The following is a 14,412-nucleotide window of genomic DNA, read 5'->3' on the forward strand; positions in this document are numbered from 1 at the left end:
GTGGCGAAGGACTGCCCGGACTTAGTGGGTACGAGCCATGACAGAGCTGGATCATCATCATCCGTAGGCAGAGAGGCGGCCCATTAGACATCCGACACAAAATTTGCTTGCTCGGCTCCGCGGCGGCTCCGGTCCCCAATTGCGAGGGCCCAAGCCCGACGCTGTCTTCGTGGACCCCCCTAGAAGACGTAGGAGTCCGCAGCGCCAGCAACCATGAGCCAAGTCAGGCCCGGCCCGGCACCGCGACGTGGATCCGACGTGGTGGTACTGGTAAGCGCGTCCCACACTAGGATGTGCGGCCCGGCGGCTGCCGTTGAACACGAGCGACGAGCGAGCGCGGCAGCCATCGAAGCGGCATCTTCGTCACGTCGGAGGCCGTCGTACGTCATGGCACAGCAACCGCAGGTGAGTGCTTTACTGAAGTGCTATAGCGCCAAACAGACGACACAAGAAGAAGAGACACGGACGTCTAGCGCCAAACAGACGACACGTTGTGTCGTCTGTTTGGTGCTATAGTACTTCAGTAATATGCACCAACTAGCCCAACAAAATGTTCTCTGGTGAGTGCTTTATTTGACCGCAAGTGCTTTTGTCGCTCCAACCTCCGTGATATGCTCGCGTGACGTCCATTTAGTCTTGAAATAACCGGAATGTGATAGAAAAATATACACGAATGCTCTCTGGAAGACAGTAAACGTCGACGCGTGAAAAGAAAAAAAAGACACGAGTATGATTTTGTCGGTTAGCTTTTTTTTTCACAGTGATCTAAAGTGCTGTGTTCTCAAATGGTTCTGCGCTGTTGTACCGATTAAGAACTATGCTTTTCGAAGTTATTAGCTGCGAGTGCAACGGTTATGTCGTATTCTTCTTCGTTGTACTCTGACTATGCGCTGCTGCATGAGTATTCGATATAAGCGCCCGTACCAACTTGCTCAATTTCCGTCTTTACAAAATTTTACAATACTATCTGCTGCTGAAAGCTGTGATGTGATTATGTGCTTACGATATTGTATTCTCTGAGTTAGGGCATTCACGCAAATGACTTCACAGATTGTGAAAGTCCATGAAAACGTAACGGTATGTCCACAATAGCGGAATAACGCGCACCACTAAATAGACGGATAAGAAAATCTTGGCGTCTTTGATAAACTGGATTCCAAACCTATCTCTTATGGTGCGCGGTGTGCCACCAGTCGCGGAACTCATTGACAAGCGGTAGATTAGTCCACGTGGACAGGCATAGCGGTTAAAGTGGCCCTCTCTTGGTTGCTCCAGGAATCGTCGCTCATCGCAGTCGTAGTGCTTCTATCGCATGCATCACGTGACTGCTGCGTTGGTTGCGGCGCCCGAGGAGGGCGCGAAGGAATTCACAAAAAAACGTTATCTTTACACCAAGTTGGAGGCATTATCATAAGGCACTAAGAGCCAGCATTTGCACACCAACTGTCCGTGAAGCCATCATCATCACTTTCTCTGCTCGGAAAGTCAGCCCAACCGGAGACTTTGCACTCGGCGAAGTGGGTACAATGCACTCAGTTCCGGATTAGCTTTAATCGACGCGTAGTTTTCCCGGCCCTTTGCAGAGACCACTTTTTGGATATTCTATCCCGGCTTGCGTGTTCAACTTCAGTCTTTTATTACAACGTATATATTTATTGTCTTCTTTGCAATCTGCAAACGCGGCAGCTGTCTCTTTCTGCTGCACAATATGGCTTTGCGTAAGAGCGCGTTGGTTGAATAAACTAAAGCATACCGTGACAGGACCACGTGTTGACCCGCCATTTTCGATGAATTTTATTGCCTGATGCAACCTATTCCTTCCATCCTCGATTACTGCAGCGACAGAGACTCCAACCAGTCCACAATAGCGCCTGCTGTCACGAGCGGATTTCCATGCGTCAGTAACTCCTATAGTGTGGTCGTACCTTCAGTGAACATGACGAAGCTCTTCACGAACCTCAGTAAATAATTTCAGGGCACCAACTTTTTCCAGAGTGGGAATGAAGCGCAGTAACGTTATTCTGTCGCTGAAAACCTTTCCGCGCCTCCCGAGAGAGTGAAAAGGAGGTAGGAGCGTGCGCCAGGTGCAGCTGGATAAAGCGGGGGGGAGGGAGTGCTAAGAAGCATTGCGCGCCGGTGCGGTAGTTGTCCCGCGGCACCAGGGGAGAGAAATAATGGAGAGCGAAGCGCCCCCTACATGAACGCGACCTAGATATTTCGAGGCCTCTGCAATCTGCTTTATGACGTCATGCTACTAGGGCCAAAATTTCCACTTCCAAGGCCGACGCGACGAAAGCAGTGACCCCAAATCACCACGGTTTACTCGGCATCATTCCCATTATGTGGCCGTTAGCACTTGTAGCAGGGCGTCAGAAAGCAGAGTGCACAGGCCTTGTGCTATCATGGTGGCTTTGCCGACACGCGTCATTCATCACCGGATGCGATCGCTCGTGATCGCCTCGCCTTGCATGCCGGCCTCAAGCAGAGGCTTGGGCGTTCGTCGCGCGCTTTAGTGATAACCGGTACGCCCACCTGCATGGTTGCTTCCAGCCGATGAGGCTTGTTCTCGCATCGTTGCGGTGGGTTCCGGTGCTTTCCTTCAATGGTTTTGTATTCTTTGATACAGAATGCGCTGGAATGGATGACGGGCGCCCGGCACCGCTTGCTTTGGCCAGATCCCGCTCGCCGATTTTTCGTCTTTTTCGTACCGGTTTTCCGCCCTTCGTTCTACAAAGGATATGACGGAAATACGGCAGCATAACAAATCAAATATTCCAGAAAGCACGTTTCGACATGCCTACTGAAATTAGGGGTGTTCCCGTTTTATTGATATATTAAACTGTAAGAGCAGCTCTTATTGTCAATTTGATGATGCTAGCAACTACAGCTGTCGTGTGAACTCGGTTGACATACGACATTTTCGTAGTGATCAGTAAACACGGCTCAGCTTTCCTACACGGTTTGTTTTGTTCCGGCAACGCTTCCACGTTGCTTCGCAAAACCGGCGTTTGTGAAAGGCTTTATAAAAACACATGCGCACGTTTAAAAGCATTGGCACAAGGTAGAGATTTGTGATTCAATTCTTATCCGACGCGTCCTATTAAATACGTGACGCGTGTCAAAATCAATAACCTGATTCGTACGTGTTGTTCATTCCCCTCTCAAAGAACGCTGTGGTGACTGAAGAGACCAACGGGCAGGACTTCGCGTGTAACGCCGACGTTTCCTTCGAGGAAGAAAGCCGGATGCCGATCGTTCGCCTTGTTCACCATGGGCCGAGGGCGTACGTGGAAATGATCGACCGCGAGGCCCATTCCAACAGGCACTCGACGTCGCCGCCGACGCCTATGGTGGTGAGCCGTTCGCCGTCACCACTAAGCCGGACGTCTTCTCCGTTCAGTCGTCCCCCGACGCCCATTGCTCGCCCTTCGTCTCCGAAATTCAGAGCCATGTCACCAATGCAGGTGGCCAGGCTGTCCTCGTACAGGGCGGCTGCTGCCGGGTAAGAAGGCACTCTTTTTAAGTTTCTCTTACATGGATGAAGCACTAATTTTGTCATATCGTTAGGGACCAGTATTCCGAAGGTACAATGACGAAGAAGGCAGGGGTGCGAAGCCGACGCTGACGTGTAGCGGCTAGTGCGGGATGTTGCTTTTTCGCCACTTGCAGTCTATTGATCTGCTAATATACTTGAATATGGCGACGCATCTGCGTCTTTCCACGTAACAATATAAAAAAAGTTGGTGTTACGGTGACGGGATTCGATATTTAGTTTGCTGTGTAAGCCGGTTGTTGAAGTTAACTACATGTCATGCACGAGCCTCTGCGTATGACACTCTAATTTTTCTCATGTTAGGAGACGCCAGCCACTATACGAAAAATAACTTTCTTAAATTAAGCACGGAAGATAGCGAAGATAGCAGTAGGCATCATCCACAACTCGCATCATAATATAAAACTACCGCGTGCCAAAATCTAAATGAATATGGAAAAGAATAGTAACAGAGGTTCACGGTGATACTATGGGCCTCTTAATCGGAATGGACAAGGGAGCCCTACAACTGAGGCGCATTGTACAATATATATGGCCGAATGTCAGTTATTCTGGCGTTAAGAAAAAGCTACTACTTCCAATTAATTACAGAAACGCTATATCTCGACTAAATATATTGCCAGCTAATCAGCAGACATTGCAATACGGACACGTAAACGTTTTCTCTTGGAGAACTGGTTAAATCATAAATTAATCACACTATTACTGCTTTGAAAGAAATAGCTGCGTTCGATACCTCTACAATCTATGGACCCAATCCCGGCGTCACACTTACACAAATGTCAGCTACATTTCCTTGCGCGAATAGACTTGCTTCCGAAGTTTCCCCTTCTTTTCGTTTGTTTATTGTCTTTTTTTTTTTTTGCTGCATGAAGTCCTTCACAACCTTTCTGAAATTTATCAGTGAGACTGCAACGTCTGTCTGTTTAATAAACAGGAAAATATCTACCAATACACGCTCCCTAATTTTAGACTGCTCAATTACTCAACCAAGAAACCCGCTAATGAAGGGCTGGGCCACTGCTTCGCTAAAAACTTAATGACGCCTACGTGACTCTTGCGTTACTTCGAGAGATTCTAGGTGAGAAGAGACACCTCAGAACGCACTTCCACTTCATTATTATCTATAATATGCTAAAATTCACGAGTGCCAATCAGAGCGGTTCAAGAACTACAGAGCGCTACAAAAGAGCGATGAAGGCTTTAGGAAAGCGCTATACATTACCAGAAGTTGTAGACTCGAAATATGTATAAGCACTACATTGAGCACAGGCGCTTGTCAGGGATGCGCAAAAGAGCTTGAAAAAGAAGAGACGCCGGAGCGTGTTTCAGTACTGTACTCGTTTTCCAGGTCACAACATCGACTCAGTGCAATTGTTTGTCTCAGTAGGTTGAATAGTCAAGCCTCAATTATAGCAGTCTTACAGCGTCTTACGATGGCGGAATACCTTTGAAGGAAAACGAAGCCTACCTAAATGTCGCTATACTTTGCGTACGAAAAAAAAACTACAAGATATAGGCGTAGGAGTGCAGATTCGCCACGGATCTGTTCTTTTAAGGTTGCACTCAAAGTTCATTTTCCAGAGAACTGGCGAAGGCATTCGCGCAATCTGGAAAAGATCGTATTTCATGAAAGGACTGTTTTATTCATGAGCTCCTTAAAACCCGTCGGCTAAGTTCTAAATAGTATATACGGTGGGTAATCTGGAAGCCCGCCGGAACTCATGTTCTACAAATACAACCTCTGTACGGCGTGAGCTAAAGTACATCTTCTACAGTATTACAACTACTCTTGGTTTCTTTGTCTATACTGTAAGAAATACCACAATAATCAGTCAGCTTACGAACTACTAGCTTACATGCAAATCCCACAGTGATGATTAAAATTCGCTACTACGTATGCACCTTGAGAAGTTCACAAGGTCGGAAGTTTGGCATTCCATAAGGATGACTAACAAGGTGTAATCTGGACAAAGACAAAAATACTTTCAGCAACTTATTCTTGCGACGTTGTTACTATATTGTACCCCACAGACAGCGCAATCTGAGAGTATCAGTGCCGCAGATACAAGAACACCAGGAAGAAGCGGCAACCAGTCAGACCTACGTACCGCATGGGTGCACTGCAATAAAAGCAGCATATTTTGTTTCCAAGTCAATAGGAGGCATGCTTACAGATGTGGCACCAAGTTTCCCTGCCACTTCCTTTCCAATAATGACTCTTTTAAGCTGTTTCTTGTGTCGTCCAGTTCTCCCCAGCTCTCAAACAATGGTTGACAGCCACACATTTTGCACAGCATTGTACGAAAGCCAACAGCAAGGTTTTTTTCGCGTTGGAAAACTGCGCAGTCAACCGATCATTTACGCATCGGCAAATTGGACAAACACAACTGCGGTCAAATGATGGGGTTGTGCAATAAACCCTGCCCTTAGCACAGTATATAAACTTGTCCTGGCTGGTATTCTCGCGGCAGAGAAATTTAGAGCGTTTTAATTTGTAATCTTGCATTGCTTAATCAGCTTCTTTGGAGCTGAAAACACAATGTGCGTCAATTCACAATGATAAATTTTGTTCAAAGTATGGTGGACAGAGTGTATGCATAGCAGCACACTTATGGGACTTCAATGTGCCCTGGCTCCACTCACTGAGTGGAGCCACTACACTCCACTCCCTGGCTCCACTCACAGAATGACGTCATGGCGTCTCAATAGATATATTCAGTTGCGTAGACCAGGAACCCGTTGGGATAGCCTGCGTCAACCAGCTCCTTTCTCTTGGATACAATGTGGTGTCAAGTGCATGTCGGCATGCCTTCTTCAAAGCATTGTTTAAACACACATATACAACAGCCTTTTCTGAAAATTTAGAACGTGGTGAGCGGTTTTAACAGCAGAGGTTTGTTTGCGCGTATTTCGTAACAAGAAGAAACGTTATCATGCTAAAGCAACTAGTGAAGCCCCCACTCTGCCGCCCCCCCCCAAATAAAACACATGGCACCGTGCTGCGAAATCTGAGAGGTCACTTTTCGCTTTGAAGGACACACTCGAATTTGTGGCAACAGAGTGTCGACCTAAGCCTCTAACTGTGCCTAAGAGCAACTGATAAACAAAAAAATCATTGATATGTCAAAGTGTTGACAACCACTGTTTCTTGTCATTTTTCGGACAGCGCACCACCAGGACGAGCTAAATACATATCGCTAAGCGATCTAATAATATAAGAATTATTATTGTTTTCCTGAAAATGAGGGCACTCTTCCAAAGAAATGAAATTGGATGTTAGATAAAACTCTAAAAGTTCCAAGAGATTACCACATATACAGTCAGAATCATTCTAGAAATCGATGCCAGGAAGTTTCTCAACAATCTATTCAATATAGGAGAGCAACACGGCATGATGCAAATAATATTAAAAATTGAATATCAACGGAAAACGTCACGGCATTTGCAATCATCCTCATCAGCAGCATCAGCAACTGCACACGCCACCTATTTTTTCCTGCATTGTAGAGAAAGACCCCTCCAGTGATCTCCAATTAATTACTCCGGTGTTGTGCTAGCTCGTTTTAACTTACACCAGCAAATTTACTAATTTAATGGCCCCACTTCTTTTCTGGCGTCCTCGATTGCGCGACCCTTCCCTTGGCAGCAAGTCTGTAACAGTAATGGTCCACCGGTCATCTGCCCTTCTGATTACTTGGCCCACCCAGCTCCATTTTTCTGTTTTCTTAACTAAAAGGTGGGCTGTCCTCATTGTTTGCTGGCCTACACCAGTCTGTTTCTTTGTCTTAACGTTATGCCTAGCATTTTTCGTTTCTACGCTCTGAGTGCATTGCCTAAATTTGACTTTGATCTTCCTTTGAACCTCTAATTTTCTGTCCCATATCTACACTTTTTTTTTTCAAGGACAGCGCTCATTGAAAACTCGGGATTATGTAATGTTTGCCACCGTGTGCACTCCAACCCATTTTTTTCTCGTTTGTACGTTTCCTTCTTATGAAGGGGGCCCATTGTTAGTAATAAACGTAGATAAGCGTACTACTGCACAGGCTAGACGGTCATGTGATCATTTGATTGAACTAAATCAGTGATTACCTCTTTCCAATTTTTTTCCCACGAAAAGTGCGTAACAGATGTGAAGCATTAACCTTAGCTTGTAGTGGCAGCGCCATAGGCGTCGGCCACGCTTCATTTACTGATATGTTTACTCTAAGAGGCACATCAACCCTGGGGAATGAATATTTGATGTTTAATGGCGCAAGGGCCAGATGTGGCCAAAGAGCGCCCAACCCTGGGGAGTTTGGCTGGGAATAAAAGCTGTAAATATTATTGCCTACACTGTTCGATAGCATTAACAAGTTTATGTCATGCGGCTACAAAATACTATGGGTGTCGAAGTAGCGCTTATTTAGTCGACCTTGAGAAGTACACATGTTGACAATGGAGGGCGCGCGGAATACAGGTAATAATAAGAAGTCATCAGGAACACGGAATGCTGTTTATGCTGTATATTCCTTGAAGTAATGTTTCCGCACTGCTGACCAAGGATCCAACCAAGAATCACAACCAAGCGAAGAAATCCACTCTGCTGGAACCTACACATAACAATTGCATCACTGATGCCTATGAAGTACCTATACGTGCCTATATAGAAGTCTTTCTTTCTCATTTCTTTCTTGTTCTTTCCGTTTTCTTCTTTCCTTGTCTGTTTCTTGCTTTCTCGTAGAGCATGTAATGTTTGTAATGTTTGCCGGCGAATGCACTCCAACCCATTTTTTTCTCGTTCGTAAATTTTGTTCTTGTGAAGGGGGTCGATTGTCAGTAATTAACGTAGATAAGCGTAAGTAGGCATCATTTTACGAATATGAGAACTTAAGTTAATGCTGAGCCATAATTCGAAACAATGCAGCGGGTTTTTTACGGGGGATAGGCCCCATCCTTGGGAAACACTGCCGGTATAACAAACGCATTTCAACATTTCGTTACAGCAACGTTGGAAGTCCGATGTCACCGCGGTTCCCGCAGCCTGCGCTGGACGTCCGGTACACCGGCCACAAGCGGAGCCGTTCGGGTTCGTGGCCCTTCCCGAGGTCGGCGTCGTCGTCAAGGCCCCAATCGGGCACAGCGCTGCTCAAGATCGTCGAGGACTGCATGCTATGTGCCAAGAAGAGCAAGATGCTCGACGAACAGCGCGCAGCTCTTGCCGCGAGTCCCAACGACCTGCAGGTATGTCACTCGTCATGGGCGGCCAGTGTTCGCATATGGCGCAGTCTTAATCTCGTTCTGTAAGCTTCAGAAAGTAAGCGGAACATTTTTTGACAAGTATGCTTTAACATTTTAGTGGAGCTAACGAGAATGGAGGAATATGTATATATGAGCAGCAGAGATAAGTACCGTGGCAGGAAGAGCCGACCTCCGGAATATATTTATTTAACGTAAGTTCCACCAAGTAAATGTAGAACCTTTTTGCAGGACTCAGCCGTCCTTCACATCAGCCTGCTTTATGTCCACTGCAGAATGAAGGCGTCTCGCTGAGATCTCCAATGTACCAGTCTTTCGATAGCTCGTTCCAAGATACGCCTGCAAATTTGTAAATTTCATCACATCGCCTGACTGTCTGCCGTCCTGCGCTTTCCTTCCCTTGGCACTCATTCTGTCACTCTAAGAGACCACTGGTTACCAGCACTACGCATTGCAAGGCTTGTTCAGCAATTTTTTTTTCCCTATAGTCAACTAGCATATTGTCACGTGGTAGTGACGGTGAAGAAGGCAGCAAAACTGATTAACGAAACTAGTGGTTTATTGGGCGAACTTGTGCCCTCAAAAGCAGGCTACACTCAAAGAACGATAGCGCCGAATACACTCGGCGATCGTAACAAATCTTATCAGCGGGTCAAGCGCGGCGGCTTTTATACATCAGTCGTCGAATGTTCCAGAGTAATCGCTGGGACCCGCGTGCCTTCCTCGAAGTTCTACATCATTCGCGTCGCGCACACATGCAATCCGATTACACAAGGTTCGGTCACAGACAGCGGATGGAAGCATCGATAACATTCCGGAAACTTCCGATACATGCAGGCGCGTCCTGCGCTGCGCGATAACATTTGTTAGGCGGTGAAACGTGTCGCCCGATAAAGCCAAACAAGTACACGTGTCAATATCCGCTACCTCTGTTTGCTGTGTAATCCAACCGCTGTCTACCCACCTTTTAGTCGTACGCCTTGCATGTTATTAAAATTTCTGCCCCGTATATTAGTAGAAAGTGAAATGGAATGATTTTATGCATGCTTTCAAGAATAGCGGTAAGCCGTCCGTCTTTATTTCTTAATGCCTGCCCTATGCTCAGAAAAACAACAACAGAACCATGTCTTCTATGCCGATGAAACGAACGCTCAACTGAGGTCCCAAAATGGATATTAGCGAAAATTCATGGATCAGGTTGATCTCGTGTGCCGCTGTGTGTTGTTAACATCACCCTAACGAAGCGTCACGTGTTTTATTTATTCTTGTTAATTAAATATCATATACTGATTATTTGCTTACCATTATAGTTTATATATTTATGGTAAAGGTCTGGCCACTAGGGGCTATAGCGCCTTCGAAAACACGAAAATTCAGGGATTGCCTCTATTATACAGGTGTCTCTTTTATTTGCGTATTGAAAGGAAAGCCTCACAAATATATATATTTACACGTGTACTTCTTTCACCACCTAGCAAATGTCATCGCACAGCGCTGGACGCGCCTGCATGTACCGGAAGTTTTTGGAATGTTATCAATGCTTCTATCCGCTGTCTGTTGTCGCCGAACCTTGTGTAATCTGATTGCATGTGTGCGTGACGCGAATGGCGTAGAACTTTGTGGAACGCACGCGGGTCCAAGCAATTGCTCTGGAACATTCGACGACTGATGTATAAAAGCCGACGCGCTTGACCCGCTGATCAGAATTTCGACGATCGCCGACTGTGTTCGCCGCCATCGTTGTGCTTTAAGTGTTGCCTGTTTTTGTGGGCACAGGTTAGCCCAATAAAAGTTAGTTTTGTCTTTCACGGTATTGCTACTCTGTTCTTTAACATCACTAGTACGTGACAATATTTTAAATATCATATTAAATATTAAAACGCGCCTGAGGACACCGCCAGCAGGGCTCTCAGACCTGCTCAGAGGGAACGCAATCACTCGGTCTCTTGCGCAACGACCACTCTGCCCATTGCGTTGCGTATGCGCTTGTACTGAATATAACTGGTCGGCAGTTTCGTTCCAGCTTTCCTGCACACAAACTCCGTCTGTGCCGGCGCAGTAAGCTACCCAATTTGTTTGTTCGCTTCTCGAGGAACGTTTTCTCTTTCCCGTGGCCAAATTATGGTATGCCTGCGATTTTCCCACCATGCCTCATTGGGGCACGCCACCTGCTTACGAACCACCTCACATGCGACGCGCTGTGCCATGCGGAGCGCTAAAGGCACGGCAATTACCTTCACACTGGACTCGATTGAGGGCATTGTTGTGGTTACAGGGGGAGAGGGGGGCGCGTAGTCACAGGGTATATTTATTTACAATAAATGCTCTTACACGCCATAAAAATGGTGCTACGAAAGACATATATAGCCGCAAAACAATTGAATTTGATATTTTTAAGGCACTAACCGCCTGCAATAGGCATACCTGTCGTAAATATGTTATATAAAATGTTAGAGTGAGTTTTATGAAAATTCGGCTCCCAAAAATTTCGCTAGTCGGTTTCCGTACCTATATACGGTTATGGTTAAGGCAGAAAGGTGCTTCTGAAGGTATTAGACACGGCTAGCTGCCCCGTGTCCTTTTCCGACACAATTGTTCTAAACGACATTACAGTTTTGTGCGTTTCAATTCAGAAAAAATATTTCTAGCTCCCCACCATTCGCTTTCACAGCGCTTAAGGCAATTTTTTTTATTAAGCCTTTTCAACAGACGGTTCGCTCTCGTTTTTACTTCCTTGATTTTCACCGAAACTGGCTTAAAACTCATTCTCAGAAGTTCCATTGCTTTTTCGGTGAGGATAATATCTTCTCGCAATACTACTCGTCGCACTAAGAGTAAATAAAGTATTGGCCCTTCGCTATATTTTTGTTCCGAAAACAAGCTCAGAGTTCTGACTTCTAATAAATAACGTTTCTTTCTAACCATTAAATTTAGTATACTTTCACCGAAAAAGCCAATGGATGTTCAGTGGAAGAATTTGAAACTAGTTTCGGTGAAACGCGAGGAGCTAAATACGAGAGCGAAGCGTCTGTTGAAAAGGCTCATCTAGAAAACCTTGGCACGTGTGGTGAGAAAGCAAAAGGTGTTGTGCGAGAAATATTTTTTACTGTTAGAAGTTTTCCTGTGCCGAAATGATGCAAGAAAGGCACCTGTTTCGAATAAGTTGACACAGACAAGTTCTTGAAACAGGTGAAATTTAAAACATCACAGTCTCTGAAATACTTACTGGGACGCAAAAAAAAAACTTACAAAAAATCAATGCGCGGTAGTCAGACGCAGTATAACGCGACCTGCTGGGAAAAAAGAGCTTAGAAAATGTTATTGAAAAAAAAAATGACTACTTCTTAAGCTCGAGTGCGGCAGATGCTTCTTTGGTAGCTATAGCAACCTTGAAACATGAAAACGAAAATGTCGCAGGTTCGCCCGGAATGCGAAGCATCGATGCGATAGCAAACATTTACATATCCATACGAAGCCAGGATATTAACTTTATCAGGCGTATGAGCTTGTCAACATTCGTCAATTGCTTGGTTTCAACCTTGACGAGATTCGTCAAGCTGCTTTTAAGCATCTTTTTTCCCGTAATACTCTACCTTAAGTGCACCTAGCTTGTGTATCATGTCGTTAAATAAACTGAAACCTAAATTAGCGTGCTATCATGCACACGCAGGCAAACATAAACGCATCTGACTCGGTGACCGCGGACACTGGCTGTCAAAATACTGTCGTGAGTAAGAGCGGCAGCTGCAGCAGTGAGCTGCGAGAACAGCAGACCCGAAGCCATCACTCCTCGTCCCACATAGACTCTGAACCCACCACAGGTCACGTTCAAAAGAGGGCCCGCTCAACCGCGTTCAGCAGCACAATACACAGCAGGCACCAGAGTAGGACCTCCCCCTCCCTCTCTGCTGCATTGCGTGCGGTGAAGGTCGGCGCACCTCCTCCACACCTCCCTCCCTTGCGTGTCTGAGAGTGACCATCATGCTCCTGGGCTCAACCTTGCACACTTTCAATCGCAGCCATGGCATAGGGTACGCTACCGCGATGTTATCGTACTGTAGTGTCTATATAATTGTCATCGCAAGAACGCTAGGGGTGACAGCATGGACGCATCAAGCTCCGTATTTAGCTTTTATGCCTAATCCTCCTGTGGTCCGCATTTTCGTCTTCGCGCTTCAATTATAGCAGTAATGCCATGCTAGCCCGCTTTCAAGCTTTGCATTTTCAACTCATATATCGGCAGCTCTCTAACTCAGTCTTGATATTAACGGCAACGTTTTGATTGTAAACCAGGGAGGATGCTGCCATTCGAATAAAATTATACGTACGCAAATTTTTTTCGGCATTGGGCTACATCGAACGCAACAATAGGATACCAACTTCGCAAATAAAACGCTAGTTGTCTAATCAATAAATACGGGAAGCAAATGCGAGCAATTATTACGACTACTTCCGTGCTAAGGATTTTCGGAGATAATAAAATATGGGCCCGACATCCTGCATATTTTTACTACCTGGCTTGAAAAAAAAAACGCTGTAACAAAGTTACACAGTGGAATAGGGATGGTATGGTTCATTGCGAGAGATTGTTTTTCTTTTTAGTCCACGCATAACTATAGGCACACCAGCCCATGCTCAGCAGCACATGCCTAAGCCAGTAAGCCACTGCTGCGGCTTATTTTATTGTGGACTTTTCTAAATCTGCGTCCTTTAAGCGGATCACTGGTTCAGCAGTGCGCGACAGAGATTTAAATACATGTGTGCCTTTCGTGTAGAGACGTGGGGAGGTCACCGACTTTGTGGCTTCCGCGTCTCCGGCGTCCCGGGCCGGATCGTCGGCGACAGCCGCCATCGTGGCCGCAGCCGCGTCGGCCGCCGGTATTCACCTGGAAGCCAACGGCAACGAAATCGAACCCTGCCTGGACTGCCTGGAGGAGTTTGTGCGCCGCAGGAGAGTCGAGAAAGGCGAAGCTGGGATCACTTCTGTGGAGCGGCTGTACGAATCGAAGGGGAAAGCGGTGCAGTTCCAGCGCGCCTCGTCGCCCCTGGCTTCCTCCGAGAGGAAGGAGGTAGGACGGGAATTTAGGGCCTGACGCGCACTTTTACCTCGACATTATGAGGAAGCTGATTTGTGGGACTTGGTGTGGTGCTCAAGTGGACTAACCGACAGGCGTCAAGAGTGCAGACGAGTGCAATATTTCAAGCCGACTTGATTGCTCACTTGTTTGCACGAGCATTGTTCGTCGTGAATTTGTGCACGTATGTTCGTGCGGTTCATCCCTTGTGTTTTGTTGAACTCGGTGCGACATCAAGAAGTGCATTCACCGAAGAAGGCGAACCTGCGACTTTGCAATTTTTAATGTCGTCCACTTAAATACCGGGTAGCGCCGAATAGTCACGTAGCCTTCCTGAGCTAATATAATCAGGACTTCCTTTCCATGTGCAGTCTAGTATTTTGCAATGGTAAGGGTAATTTTTCCCGGAAGACATGTAATATTACTCATCGGATCTTAAATTTTTTACTTGTGCTCGAAAACGGTCAAAACGAAGTGAAACATGGTTTTATCTATATTGAAAACGGCGTCGCTAGGAGAGAAACAACACTGCGCAATAAATAT

At 46.0% G+C, this 14,412-nt stretch overlaps 1 protein-coding gene across 1 annotated transcript; it reads left to right on the forward strand.

Moving 5' to 3' along the window:
- The first annotated feature begins 291 nt into the window (after positions 1-291).
- LOC142588825 (uncharacterized) lies at positions 292-13,887 on the forward strand. The gene is made up of 4 exons (XM_075700642.1): positions 292-405; positions 3,168-3,502; positions 8,542-8,779; positions 13,570-13,887. Exons 1-4 carry the CDS (start codon positions 292-294, stop codon positions 13,885-13,887), a joined length of 1,005 nt encoding a protein of 334 aa, XP_075556757.1.
- Positions 13,888-14,412: the final 525 nt, after the last annotated feature.

The sequence above is a fragment of the Dermacentor variabilis genome, chromosome 7, assembly GCF_050947875.1.
Source record: "Dermacentor variabilis isolate Ectoservices chromosome 7, ASM5094787v1, whole genome shotgun sequence".
NCBI lineage: Eukaryota > Metazoa > Arthropoda > Arachnida > Ixodida > Ixodidae > Dermacentor > Dermacentor variabilis.